Here is a 15,653-nt window from a genome sequence, read left to right as displayed (position 1 = left end):
AAACGCGCGTAAAGAAGTTTTACTTAAAAAAATGCCATTAAGTATAGATTGATATGGATAACTCAAAAATTCCTCGTCAGATCTCGATCAAATTTAAATGGGGCCACACGAAAAGCAACAGCTTCTAATTAAAAAAAGAATTATTAAAGTCGGTATACCCAGTAAAATATTACTAAAAATATAATTTCAGAAAAATAAAGGCTCATCCTAATATTTTATTAATCAACTAGCTGCCGGACAGACTTCGTTCTGTCAAAAGTTAATAGTAACAATATATATATATTTTTTAATTTTGTGGGCTTTAAGGAAGGTACTAAAAAATAACTTAGCCGAATTGGTCGAGCCATTCTCGAATTGTGCGCTTAGCAACATTTATTTTTATTTATACAGATTACACGGTTAAAGACAATGGTGTCTTGTGATGTTGAAACGTATTCATTTCAATCATTGGCACGCACGAAACATTAAATATCTAATTTATAAATACACGCTGAACACGTGAGCATCACGAAAATTTTCAGTAAATAGTTACATTGTTAAGCGGGTCAAGGATAGTATGAAATGTCGACGTACTTTCTTGAACATTAAAATTTGGTAGTGCTATTTATAAATGAATGAATACAGAACAAAACAACAGAAAAATAAAATAGAAATATTTATAATGTGTGACTTCGTATTTTAATTTTTAGGTATTAGAAAAATCAAATGAGATTATTTAATTTTTAATACTTTTTTAATTAAATTCTAACAAAGAGCACTTAGAATAAAGCAATACATAATCGAAACTCTGAACTAATTATACAGCTTGTTCTTAATTGTAGGAATCGAAATCGAAAATAGTAATCAAAGAAGATATCTCTTTCCATTAGCGAAAATTTGCATTCAATATATTTTTCTACTAGGTTTTATTAGACGTTACAATTCACAAATCTTGGAATGTGAAGTCTAATGCTAATCGACAAAGGTGAAAACAAGGGTTTAACGAAAGCAGGGAGGAAGGAGCAAACGAAGGAAAAAGGTAAGGTTATTTTAGATCATCTATCTACCGGATGCCGGTGGGGGTATGGTATTATTTCGCCTTCTGTTTCGAGATCAATATTGAACTATGCCAATTCTTCTGGATTTGCTATGGAAGAAATAAGGACACGACAAGAAAATCTTATAATATTTTTAGGAGGCCTATTAACGAATATGCTAATAGGCCTTCTTGAAATAATATAAGATTTTCTTGAATGAAACAAATCTCTAAATTATCGTTAGCAATATTGTTCGAAGGTTTTGATGACAGTGAAATTTTATACTAGACTAGCTGTGCCCGCGACTTCATCTGCGTGGAATTTAACAAAATAGTTATTGTTTAGTTCGCAGAGTTATAAAATAAAAAAGAAATCGAAAATAAAAGTATCCTAAGTTACTCCTTATTACATCAGCTATCTGCCAGTGAAAGTCCCGTCAAAATCGGTCCAGCCGTTTCAGGGATTAGCCGGAACAAGCAGACAGACAGACAGACAAAACTTGTAAGAAATGTTATTTTGGTATATGTACCGTGTATACATCTATATGCATTCAGTAAAAAGCGATTATTTTAATATTTCAAACAGATACTCCAATTTTATTTATTTGTACAGATAATATAATTAAGAATAATCCTACTTTGGTTTTATTTTGAAAGTAAATTTACTTGTTTCTAATTCAGCCAAGAAATAATCATTTTATTACGCCTTTTTATAAACCAATTGAAATATGAAAGTAACCATAAACATTAAGAGAACGATTTTTAGCGTTAACCTAGATTGTAAAAGCTAGTATTAGGTACGTGAAAGTTCTATGTTAATTTGTGTTGAAGTTTTTGTACAAATCTATGAGCAGTGAAAATATTTACTGATAAATAATTTATTTAATCATTTAATTAAAACATTTTATGATTAAAATTTTAGGTTTATTTTTTAAGGCGTTAGTGTAGTCAAACTATTGGACATACTTGTAGATAAGATGTTTTTCTAATAGGCATGTAAACCAATATTTTTGCCACTGGAGGAATTAATTACTCACATAAATAGACGTAGTAAAATTAGTAGCCGTGGATTTAAATCACGGCACACAGTGATTGTGTTCACTTTTATCTCTTGCGCTGCAGTGTATATAATAAACTTCCTTAATAATTGTTCTATTTGTATAATATTATATCTATTGTATAATTTTTGTATCGTAGAATTTAAGGAAAAGAATAAATATTTATTAAAAATTTTACTTCCTAAAACTAGACGCCCTATCTGTTTTTACATACCTTAACGTACATATATGGATACTAACACCGCTGTGTTGAATCGTGATGTTGAATTTAAAAAAGGCGTTGTGTATTTAGGCGTACTATAAGACTAGAACCTGTGGCATTGTAGGATTTAAAGTGATCATCATCATCATCAATTCAGCAAATCGCAGTCCACTGCTGGACATATGCCTCCCCAAGTTCGTACCAAACATTATCGCGCGAACTCATATTTTTGCCCAAAGTCACCACGTTGGGCAGGCGGGTTGGCGACCGCAAGACTTGGTTTGCCGCACCGAAGACGCTGCTGCCCGTCTTCGGTCTGTGTATTTGAAAGCCAGCAGTTGGATGGTTATCCCGCCATCAGTCGGCTTTATAAGTCGTCTTTTGTGTTGGAAAGGTGACTACATCAAAATTTTGCCGATAACAAACTTTTTTTCTAGTAATTTGATCCCTAATCAACTTCTACAGGTTTTCACATCACTGCTTTTATTGTAACTAAATGTGTTTGACGCGATGTTGCAGCCGCCATACACTTATTAAAGAGTCTGCCTGGTCCCAATAAAAAAACCGTCTAGAATCTCAATCAATTTATTATCAACAAAGATTTTCATCAAAGTTGGTTATGACGAGTCAGTCGTTTTGTTTTTCTCCTACCTCTAACATCTAATGTAATAACTGTTGAGTAAGTGCCACCTAGAGAAGAAATTATTAAGAGTCAACGGTATTGCCGAACTTCATAATTCCGCCGACAGCTATATTATAGATACTTGACATCTATCAATGCGATACTGCGCATTTGGCTCAATCACTCACAACGTAATTTAATGTGATCCGTCAACGAATAACTGTCTGTACACGTGGAGTTGAAACATACCGTTGAAAAAAAAAACAATTTGTACTCAGTAATATATTTTAAATAAAACTAGTTTTTTAGCTATAAAAAAAGTTTGTTTAAAAAGAAGAATAAAGAACAAAAAAGTTTTATTAGGAATGAAAGAGCATGGTTAGTTAAGAACTGAATTTTTCTTTAAGCAAGGTCATTTATAAGCTGTTACAGGGATAGTATTTAAAAAGGAATTTTCATTTTTGTAGTCATAAGCTACTCTAAGTTAGGAATTAAGCTCCACGATGAAAATTATCTCAAAATTGAGGCAAGTTTGATGTATGGTTACTTAATATGAAATTAAAAAATAAGTTAAAATGAATGAAGTTTTTTTCAGCTGCCTCTATTTGCATATGAAAATTAAAAATATATGTACAGTACCCATTGAATGTTGCACCTCGACCTTTGGAAAGAGACAATCGGCTAATTCTGCCTTCGTTGAATGTTATGGTCCAAGATCCCACACCACCAGACCTTTTTTAGTTTCTGATGAACAACTTACGATATTAGTATTAGTGAAAACAGTGAACACATTTACATACCGGCTAGCTGAGGCCGAGGGCAAATTTTTTAATATTAGCTGCCACATATACGTAAAAGTGGTACTACTAACATTAGGTGTTTTCATGTGGTTAAAAGTAAGAAAGGGTATCCCAAAGGATATTATTCTATTACATCTGCCACTCGAAATATATATCGAGATATCTATTAGGATTATCATTATTATCATCATCATTATCATCATCATTCATATCATCTATTAGATTCCTGAGTAGAAATTTTTTCGACTTCCTTAGAAGAACCGGACTAGGCATGCCTGATCAGGACTAGATAAGGTATGTAACGCGGATGATGGGTCTGGATCTGATCAGGATGAGATGAGATTTCCTGATCGGGTCCAGATCAGGAAATCTCATCTCATCCTGATCAGCCGGTTCGGTCCGGTCCTTTTAAAAAACACGAATGTATATTCTTGAAAAAATTGTCTAACAAAAAATAAAAGCGAATTGATATTATAAATATGTTACTTAACATAGTTATTATGATAATTATTTCCGTTTATTTTTTCCAATGTTTATTTATTTATGTTTTTACTTTAAATATTAATTATTTTTATTTATTTGTATGTTATTAATTAATTATTATTATTAATTAAATTTTATTTATTACCTTTTAATAATTAACTACTAATCAACTATTTCCTATTACTTACGACTGCTCCACTGTGTAGAAATGGACTCCCTGCTAGACTGTCCTGATAATTGTATATATACTTAGTGCGCTTAAAAGCATTAATAGCGCGATTCAGGCTAAGTTCGCGTAATTTCTTACAGGCTATCCTGATATGGACCGGACCGGGTCCTCATCCAGTATGTCTTACCATACTTGATTATATTTTACATCAGGCTATCCTTGTCTGGGGACCAGACCTGGTCCTGATCGAGTTTGCTGGATCTGGTATGCCTCATTCTATCCTGATCCGGTCAAGATACATGATCTGGTTGAGCCTGATCTTTTTTCTAGTCGGGTTACCTATTAGGAGCTGTTAAGACAATTATGTTTTTCTTATATATGTCGTGGAAAAACAATATTTTTAATTAAAAGTCGCTGACCTGATTATAGTAGTAACGGGTAAACGTGGTGACGTCATTTGTGGTCACGTGGACAGAGTCGTGTTCGAGAGGGAGGGGTGGGGGACTGTGTAACAAACACTTGCGTTTGAGAAACCGACCAGTCCACACCTCCATGGCGAAACTGTCGGTTTACCTACCTAGTACTTGTACCTGATTATAGTGGATTGTGATTTGCAATAATAAAATTTTGGTTATACCTAGATCGAGTTTATTTTTGATACAATATCTTGACGGACACCGTAAAACCGAACATAGACAAAGGCAGCTTTATCGCTCAGCCATCGCTGCCGCCGTCATATAGATATTTTTTAAAACTTTGAGTGACACAATACAACTTCTTTGTATAAGTACTGTCTTTACTAACACACTACAATAACTAAACAGACATGTACATATAATGTTTACACATTTATCTGTTTACTAGTAGTTACATCATAGGTAATCAAAATAATTCATAGGGAAAGGCGTACAAAATGACATAAGCGGCTAAAATGACACACCGTGTTTTCGATAAACTACAGACATATTAATTCTTATAACGACCTGTAGAGGTCCGTCTAGTAACAAATCAAAAACCTGTGTCGACGCCAGTCACATCCGTTTGGCCGTGTAATGCAGAAACTCGATTGTTTAATTTTTGCCCTCTCTAGCCTACTCACGTTGATATTTTTAATTGTTCGCAAAAAGATGTATGTAATTTAATTATTTTTCTACGTTCATATCTCTTCATTAGCGTTAGTTTATTATAAAATTATTAAATAACTTCGTGGAAACGTTTCATTGTTACAACCATTTCCATATTTTTAGTGATTGGTTTTTTTGCTGTAGGTTATACAGCAGATAATATAGATGTGGTCAAGGATACTTACGGTATAGCCATTAGAAAACCAGCCTGCTCCGGTGATTGGAATTCGTCGAGTCTGGAGGATTCGTCGAGTGGCGAGACGATTCGTAACGACCCTCAAAATCAGCATATAGAAGTGGCTCACCTATGTCGCATGATCGATGGCCATTGGAGCAGATGTGTCTTGGAGTGGAGACAGCATGTTGGCAATCGCGGTGTGGGACGTCCTCTAGTCCGCTGAACTGACGATCTACGTAAGATTGCCGGTGTAGGCTGGATGAGAATTACAGAAAATCGGGATGTCGGGTGCGAACTTGAGGAGGCCTATGTCCAGCAGTGGATTGCAATAGGCTAAACTGACTGATTAGCCGATACAGCGGATAAAAATGAAACTCTGCTTGTTCAGACAAAATGGCATAGTATGTCATTAGTTGATTCAGTCACATACCCGCCTTCCCAGCGTGGTGACTATGGGCTACACATATGAGTTCACGCCATTTTTGGCGCGAACTTGTGGAGGCCTATGTCCAGCAGTGGACTAGATAGGCTGAAGTGATGATTAAGTTGATTATCCTAATTATAGCTAGGTAATGAACCAAAGAATTTATAGATATATTAAACGTTAAAAATGTTAAATATGTAATGACAGATTTAGTAACTAGCATGTCATTTTGTACGTCTTTCCCCTATCTAAACGAAATTGCTTTTTAGGTCTCACTTATTTTGGAGTGTTGAACTTAATTGCAGTAGAATGTGTTTCAGTACTGGCTGCCCTTATGATATTATTCAAAGTTCTTATTGCTATTCCAGTACTATTTTCAACTCGCTCTTAAACCTTTTTAAAGTTATTATGTATCTATATTTTCATTTTGTTTTTTAATTTTACGGTTTCGGTAACAAAATGCTTATAAAGATTGAAGATAATTTCTCGTAATGGACTTTGTAAAGGTTTCCCTATCCTTTTTAAAAGGTTCCTCCTTTTTTCTAAAGATGCCATAGCACAACTTTAAATTATTAAAATTTTGGGATGTTAACAACTCTATATATATTCTAAACTGGTGCGACTACACTCTATCGCATTTGAACAACGACTGACAAAATGCGAAGCTGAAAGTAGCTGATAGTCTTTTTCCAAAGATATAGATAGATATATAGCCCCGAGCACTATAACAATCGGACCGGAAAAAGTAATAGAATCTTAGCGTTGCCAGATACAATATATTTTATCTACGGACTACGTAATTACTAATTACAGTTATATTTTGACAAAATTCATGGTACGTATAGATAGTGTAGTACATGTATGTAAATCAAAAGACAAGTCATTTTTGAATATTTCAACCACTTCTTTTATTTAAATTTTCGATTATATCAAATATTGTAACAATGAGACCAGATATGAGACTACATACTCCGAATAATACAATTAGTATGTTCTTCCACAGAACCCAATTATATTTTCCAAGGTTATCCCATCTATTAATAGTCTCAATAACTCCTGGTATAATGAGTCCCAGTATAGAGTAGAAGACCGCTCCGACTATGTTAATGATCTGCTCCAACATTGGTAATGCTATGCCGATTCCACCTGAAAAATCGATTAAAATCTATTTTAACACTTGTAGACACAATTTGTCCTATCTGTAAAAACTTGGGAGTTTATTATGGCGTTGTTGTTAAGTCAAATTATTCATTTAACTTACAAACGGATTTATATTCCTGAAATTTACATAAAAATTTGAAAAGAAATCACAGAATCGGTTAAGCAGGTTAGAGGCATCTAGTGACAAATACATAATTATGTACTACTTTTTAACAATAACGCAAAATAGTTTATTTAAAGGTACATGACGCCACAAGATGGGCCATTCGGATTTGAGTTTTTAAGAGAAAATAAAGAAGCCTGTAGCCATAAGATATAAAGCTAATAGATAACTAATGAGTAATCAATAATTCAGATAATAGCGATTAGTGTTTAGTAAAACTTTTTCGTATACTGTTTGTGGAAATGTAACCTACCACAAAAACATACAATAATTATCCTTCCGAAGATTTGTGCAAAATTTTTATATTTGTCTTTAATAATTGGTTCTGCATACTTTGTCAGTACATCAAGAACGACATAAAAATGAAGAGGATACGTCAAGAAAATAGATATGGCTATAAAAGCTTTTCCGCAAATAGCTGGCCTGTAAATAAAAATAAGTTATAAGTTTTTTTAAGTTATCTACTTCAAACGTTTATTAATTTTCTGACAATAATATTAGACAGTTAAATTATCAAAAAAGAGAAGTTTTTAAGCTTTCACGGTCACTATTAATAATTTATTTAAACGGGATTTACCGAAAATAGTTTTACACACCAGGAGTCTAAAGGTAAATTTAATGTGATAGATCCCTTCAGATCGTCTCCATATCGAAAGTATCCAAACAGTCCTAAAATCGCATAAAGTATCATGATAAATGTCATCGCTATTGACAAAACACTTGGACATCCGAGGAAGTGTTCTGGTTTCTTCATATTATTCTCAACTGGCATCACCACGCCAATTCCCTCCATGGCAAATATCACTGTCCTAAAAATTTAAGGTAGCTTTTATTTAAAGTTTAAAGAGGAGGTTGTTAATTTTATATTTATTCTTGTGTGTATAGCGTAAAACTATGAGAATATTTTAGCGCCTGCTATGTGTACAACAAAAAGGGTGTAACTGTATATTTTGCTTTTTAATTTCGGAAGTGATTCACGAAATTTTTCATACTTCGACTATTTTGACATCGCTCTGGTTTAATGGCAGGTGTACCGTGTACACCAGCCATTACACCAGCACACACATACTGGCGATTGCGTGTTCGATTCCCGCTCGGGATAATTTTGTATTTTTACAAATATTTTTTTCTTCGGTCTGGTTGTCTGACCTTGTGGGTCTCTCCCACGTGCGTCAATCGGTCCCGGTTGTTATTATAGACACCTGATTGAGATCGCTACTCACAGTAGGGAGCATATCCGCCAACCCGCAGTGGAGTAGCGTGGTGGATTAAGCTCTGACCTAAGAGGCCTATGCCCCGCAGTGGAATGTTTAAGGCTCTCCAAGAAGCGCAAATTGCTTTAACTTAACCTCTATTCGATATTTCAATACAGTTTCTAAAAAAAGAGACAAGTGAAATTTTAGCATTTCACAATTTTTCAACTGAGCAATATCGTACACGAAGCAAATCTACATTATTTTATTAGGGGTTATTATTATTTATTTTTTAAAACAATAAATAGTTACAAATAGTACAAGGTTGAAAGTTGTACTCATTTGAATTTAACTTGTACTCATATGAGTAGTAAGTAAAAAGTTTTTGGTTATTTTTGAAACTGTGTTGATATTTTTATAACGTAATAAATATAGCGACATAAATGATACTTACGAAAGAAATGCTGGAAACCTAGATGGGTAGCCAACCACTCGTTTGTCTGCTACTTTAATTTCATCTTTGAATATATAGTAGAGGCAAATTAAAAATGTAACTACTAGTAAAATATTTGCAGTCAGCGAAAGAGGAGCTAACCATTTCAAATACCTTATCTGCACTAATAGACAGAGAGGTATAATTAATATCAGGCAGTAGTATTCCACTGGTAATATGTATCCAGATATATATTGATCAAAGAGCTGTAAGGTAATAAATAATAAAATTATTTTAAAAACCTATATTTAGTCTTTGGTTATTGTATTAATCTTAATTTTCTATTTGTTGGGGAACATTTTGTAAATATGTAACCACCAAGTCACTGTACAAAATACTGAGACATTTTAAAACTGACACCATCATTATTTTTGTAAAATGAGTGATTTAAATTATTCAGCCTATAACATCCCACAGCTGGGCATTGGTCTCTGTCTCACTAAAACTAAAAAAATCCTTATAACAAATTTTTGTACATGTTACAAATTAAAAACAAAAAGAATTTTTTAAAATTGGTTCATGACATCTATAAAAATAACAATAACAATAACAACGCAATGTCAGCTATACATTCCTTAAAAGAAAGATTACAAACAAAAAAATAAAATATACACTATCTAGCGAAAAAATATATAGAACGTGATCGATATTGAAGGAAATAGTGATGCAGTGTCGAGATAGAAGAGTAATAAAGCTTGCAATAGCTTTGCTTTTAAAATTTGGGGATGAATCGATATCCACATCAATTTTTTTGTTTTTTGTTATTCTGTGGCCTATATTGCTTAAAAAATCTAATCATAGTAGCGTTCTGACCCAATTTTGTTTTTGAATGTGGAATCGAAAATGGAGCGTATCTAATTGCACGAGGAAATCTTGAGGGCGCATTTATATTGATTTTTGAGGATTTTTACTACAAGATTGGTTATGAGGTGTATTTGATAGCAACCGGGACCGACAGCTTAACGTTCGCTTCGACGCACGGTAGTGAAGCTCACAATAATAGACATCCAAACAGGAAAGAGGTTGTTATTTTATGTTAATAGTAATCAAACAGACTACATCCTACAAGACAATCTGATAAAATAGAACGTGAAAGACATTTGACAAGAAAAATACACGGTCTAACATTACTTAGACAAATATAAGATAAATCATATCACGTGTAATGTAAGTGTACGCAGGTGATTATGTCATAATATGAAAATTCTAAACAAGTTTAAATTGACTTTGTGGGTTACCGAATAAATAAACATGTAGGTGAATAAACAAAAGTAAACCGCTGAAATGTGCGCGTATAAATTCCGAACAACTGCACTAAATTGAATTTTTTTTTGTACTTGTTGTTAGGACGCAGGCTTCTATTGTTGAAGGCGTATTGATAAAGCTATACTAATCGCTTAACATCGGGTGAGCCGTACATTTGTTTGCCGACGCAGTTATATAAGAAAAAAAGTTGATAAAAATTTGGTCAAAAAAAAAAAAAAACTAAATAATTTAATACCCTCATAAAAATAATAAAATTTAAATAAAAATATAAACAAACCTGTTTAACGGAATCCGCTATCAATACAGTAAATATGCAGCAAACTCCTATATAAGTGAATAGTAAAGAAAATTCTGCAAATACCCTGCAAAGTTTACAAAATATTCTTTTAAATGAGTTGTTATGTTGACTGAGAATATTATGAGTATAAGCTTAGAGAATATTATATGAAAATATTATAAGTTTAGCTAGAGATTATCAATACGGAGATTTACTTTTAAAGCATTTTAATTAGTAAAAAGTTGCTTTATTAGTAATGAAAAATATAATCATATTATAAATATTTTTTAATTTGATATAAATTTTAATTATTCAATAATTAACTTTTTCTGTATTTAACTCACCTAGCAGCTGATGCTAGAGGTCTCAGTCTTTTGGGTCCAATAGCAACGGCTACTTCACATGTTTCTGCATAATTTAATAAAGGTTTTCGTACTGCTTTACAGCAATTTCTAGATACTGTAACCTATAAAAATATTATTATATTCAAAATTAAAAATTTCTCAAAGTAGGACCCTTAAGAATATTTCAAATTTACACCCTATTTAAAGTGAAGCTACCACTGATTCGGAATGTAAATTCGGCAGAGAAGAACCGCCAAGGAACTGCCCAGTTACTTTGTTAACACTCCGTAGTATTTTTATAATCATCATCATCATCATCATTACAGCCTTTACAGTCCACTGCTGGACATAGGCCTCCACAAGTTTACGCCAAAAATAACGTGAACTCATGTGTTTTGCCCATAGTCACCACGCTGGGCAAGCGGGTTGGTTACCGTTATTTTTATAATAAAAAAAGTTATAAATATTTGTATAATAATTATTTCAAAAATATATAAAGTTATGTGTTATGTACACCCAAATATATAAATTAATTATTATTTTTTATATAATTGTAATTGGAATTATATCAGTGTATTTGAAATAAGAACTGCTATACGTTTTTTGAAATTGAGTTATTGCATTATTAGTACTGTGAAATACAATATATTTTAGAAATGCATTAGTTGTTTCATTATACGTATGCATTATTATTCTCGTAATTTTTTACGATTAGAAGAACGTTATAAATATAAAAATGTCAAAAAATAGTAAAAACAATAAAATTAATGTAACTTTATTTACTATGTAGGCCACAACTCTATATACTATTATGTATATTATTACTTTCATTAAAATATGTGGGATTTTTAAAACGTTATTATTATATATGATACTATACGACTCAGCCTGTTACATCCCACCATTCGTCCAGCAGGACATAAGCATTTATCTCCATGTGGCAGAAAGATTGAAGCTTAATCTCCCATCGCTATACTGCGGATTCTTTACTTTGAGTAACAATTGCTATCCAGTATTGATAACAGCCGACACCATTACACCAGAAACCAGAGACGCACCACTACACCAGAGCGGTTGTTACTTTTTAATATAAGTGGTAAATAATAAAAAAGATAAAGTAAATTAAATAAACAGTTTGTCTGCGTATTTTTAATGATATAAAAAATATTTATTAAAACCATTGTACTTACAAATATATCGACGCAATGTGCACAAATAAATGCTATAATGACAGTACCCACGATTCCTACACCCCATCCCGAATTGGCGAATGCCAGAGGTATAGCCAGGATGCCAGTCCCTAATGACGCTTTTAATAAATTTGCCAAAGATCTGATATCACTGAAATAATTTACAAAAATACACTAAATTAAATTATTTTTAAATTCAGATCTATTGGTACGATCGATTGGTACGACCAAAAAAAAAAAAAATGCTAGCAACACGCGCATGGTACAGCTAGTAATATTATAAATGAAAAGACACTTACGAATTAGGTTTCTTAACTTGTCGATGTTCAAACGGATTATAATCCGAAACTTGTGCTTCTATTTCATTTTGTTTTATTTCCATTTTAACTTAATTTAAATTAAACATAAAACTTAAGTAATTCAGAGAAAAATAACAGTGCGTGGTTTGGCTACATTCACTGAATATACATAGTACAGCAGTATTCTAATCTTACAGTATTAAAATAATATGTTACTCACAAAAAATGTTTCACGGTAAATATTAATTTTTGTCATTTGCTCTGTTATCTCGAGAAGACATATTGAGTTGATCGTAACAAGCTTTATCTTAATACAAATGTCTTACGAACATAATAATACCGGCATTAAACACCTAGATAAGAAAAAGACAAATGAAGTATTATCTCTAATATCATAAAGCTGTAGAATTTGTTTGTTTGTTTGGTTGATTAAAATGCGCTAACCTCAGTAACTGCTGTAGACCCGACACTATTCCGAGGATATCCCGGACGTCAGCCTGTACAAATGTAGAAGCATAGTCAGCTCAGACGACACGACCCTACACGTCTGAGGGGTGGCCTTGTTGTGAGCGAGAACACCCCACCATTGTGCTGGGGCCCGGAGGCTTTGTCCGGGCCTACTGCCGGGGCGAGGTGGCGAATGCTAGCGTGACCCCATCTCGCCTCACCCAGGAGGACGACTACTTACACGTGGTGGTGTTTTAGTCAGTAGGAATCTGACATAACCCTCTGGCGCCCCCGCGCTGAAGGGTTTTCCATGATGGATTTTAACCACGTAAAAAAAGTCATACAGAAGACCGAGGAGAATAGCCTGCCACTGTGTATTACTTATGTGGATTATGAAAAAGCCTTCGATTCTATCGAGACCTGGGTGCTGCTAGAGTCTCCCCAGTGGTGCCAGATTGATTTCTGGTATATCAAATTGTTAAAAAAATATATACAAAGTCGCAACCATGACAGTCCGAGTACTAACCAAGTCTGAAGTTATTCCACTGCAGCGTGGTGTACGAGAAGGGGATGTTATATTCCTGAAACTGTATACCGCTGCACTGGAAGACGTGTCTAAGCTGATACAGTAGGAAGGACTAGGTATAAACACCAATGGCGAACACCTCACATACCTTCGATTTTCCGATGATATAGTGGCCCTGGCAGAATCCCTGAAGGAACTCAGGACTATGCTAGGTAAACCACATGCGACTCACAACGGGTGGGTCTTAAAATAAACATGGAAAAGACGAAAATTATGTCTAATGCCCATGTCACATACATATCCGTCGTTGTTGACGGCGCTACTTTCGAAGTTGTCGACACGTACATATAAATGAGACAAATAATCCGTATGGGTAAGTCCAACTTCGAGAGAGAGGTAACGCGCAGATTCAAACGAGGTTGAGCAACATTCAGGAAATTACAAAGTATGTTCTCGTCCAATTACCTCAGTGACTGAAGTCAAAGGTATGAACAACGTATGTTGTCAGTGATGACCTACGGTGCTGAGACGTGGACATCGGGAGGCTGCTGGATTCAGAGGGCATAGGACCGAATCGAGTGGTGAGCATTAGGGGAGGCCTACATCCAGCAGTGGACTTCTAAAGACGGATGGATGGATCGATGAATGAATGAAAATAATTGTTAAGAGACCAAAACAGATGGAAATCTGAGGGTGCAAGATCGGGGCTATATGGTGGTTGCATTAAGACTTCCCAACCCAACTCTCTTAATTTTTGTTGAGTGACTAAAGACGTAAGTGGTAAGGCGTTGTAGTGATGAAATACAACATTTTTTTTCTATTGATCAATTCTGGTAGTTTATTCTCAATTTCTTGCTTAAGCCTCATTAGCTGTTGACAGTAGAATTCTGAATCTATACTTTTGCCCGGCAATAAAAACTCATAATAAATGCCTCTTCAATCCCACCATATATTCTACATCATCTTATTGCATGTGAACGGGGCTTTTGGGATAGTCTGTGCAGTTCGACTGACCATTGACTACGATCTTTTTCGTACATTCTTATCGTAAGTGATTCACTTTTCATCAACAGTGATCATTATCTTCAAAAATGGTTTGATATCATTAGGTCTCACGAGAGAGTGAGTACATTGGAACCCCTAAATCGAATTTATGGCCTTTATGGCCAAGACCAAATCTTTAGCTTTAAGGTGACTACTCCAATGTCGATCTAGCTTTACTTTTAACCAACTTCAAAAAAGGAGGAGGTTACTCAATACGAACGTATATATATATAAGTATATATTTTTTATGTATGTACGGGGATAACTTCGTCGTTTATGATCCGATTTTGATCGGTTGCACAGTAACGGCTTAAAAATATTTATTTCGTTATTTCCTCAAATAAACGCGAGTAAACCACGGGGCACAGGTTGTCACTAATAAACAAAATCAGAACATGAGTTAGATTTTTAATTTTATTGTCTACTTATATAGAAATTTTTTCATTACTCGAGTCAATGATTAAATGACTTAAACGATAAGTTAATGTTTTAAATAATTCAAATGTAATTATGAGTACACGGTGGAAAATTAATAAACGACTCGAAAATGTTCCTCATGGCAAACATCAAACGGCAAACGGCAAACACTTGTATGACCAATACAAGTGTTTGTCATGTACGGGGATCGAACCCGCGATCACCACCGCAACAGCCACAAACCAGTGCTGTGACCGTTGTGCCAAAGCGTCGTGTAAAACATTATGTGACAACAAATATGTAATTAGCACTGTATTTTTTTATCACTGTATTTGTATCAATGTTTGTTTCTAGTCTGGGTGTCTTCCCTTGTTGGTCACGCCGCAATGCCTCAGAGAGCAAGTTAAGCAATTTGGTCCCGGTTGTCATCAAAGGAACCTGATAGCAAGTTACTCATAGTGGTGAACATATACCAAAAGAATATCAGCGTAGTGGATTAAGATCCTACTCTTCTTCTCTCTACATGTATAACAACCCCTCCCCCCCCCCCTATAGTGGGATTTTACAAATTGAATCAATAAATAACACAAAAACAAAAATACATAAAACACCCAAAGGTTGGTCTGGGAGAAAGGTTCTTTTAGCGATAAGACCGCCTTTGTACATCTTTCTCTAATTGTACTACTTTTGTTTGTATCTTTTAATGGTGTATAATAAAGAATATTATTATTATTATTATTAAAACGAGTATTATTTAC

General features: G+C 34.0%; 1 protein-coding gene across 1 annotated transcript; it reads right to left on the bottom strand.

Moving 5' to 3' along the window:
• Positions 1-6,958: 6,958 nt before the first annotated feature.
• Positions 6,959-12,544, bottom strand: LOC123670263 (proton-coupled amino acid transporter-like protein pathetic). The gene is made up of 8 exons (XM_045603772.1): positions 12,462-12,544; positions 12,163-12,313; positions 10,973-11,094; positions 10,629-10,713; positions 9,047-9,291; positions 7,996-8,208; positions 7,653-7,822; positions 6,959-7,221 (listed from the first exon to the last, which is right to left on the bottom strand). Exons 1-8 carry the CDS (start codon positions 12,542-12,544, stop codon positions 6,971-6,973), a joined length of 1,320 nt encoding a protein of 439 aa, XP_045459728.1. The 3' UTR covers positions 6,959-6,970.
• Positions 12,545-15,653: the final 3,109 nt, after the last annotated feature.

This window comes from Melitaea cinxia, chromosome 4, assembly GCF_905220565.1.
Source record: "Melitaea cinxia chromosome 4, ilMelCinx1.1, whole genome shotgun sequence".
NCBI classification, from domain to species: domain Eukaryota; kingdom Metazoa; phylum Arthropoda; class Insecta; order Lepidoptera; family Nymphalidae; genus Melitaea; species Melitaea cinxia.
The sequence above is the reverse complement of the archived record's forward strand: the minus strand, read 5'-3'. Positions and strand labels throughout refer to the sequence as shown.

What these genes read in the sequence shown, in the direction of transcription:
- LOC123670263 (XM_045603772.1), bottom strand. Translation starts at nt 12,544, where the DNA reads ATGGAAATAAAACAAAATGAAATAGAAGCACAAGTTTCGGATTATAAT. An exon ending in CAAGTTAAGAAACCTAATTC is followed by an intron (nt 12,314 to 12,461) that starts GTAAGTGTCTTT and finishes AAATTATTTCAG; the next exon opens with TGATATCAGATCTTTGGCAA. An exon ending in CCTCTAGCATCAGCTGCTAG is followed by an intron (nt 10,714 to 10,972) that starts GTGAGTTAAATA and finishes TAAACTTTGCAG; the next exon opens with GGTATTTGCAGAATTTTCTT.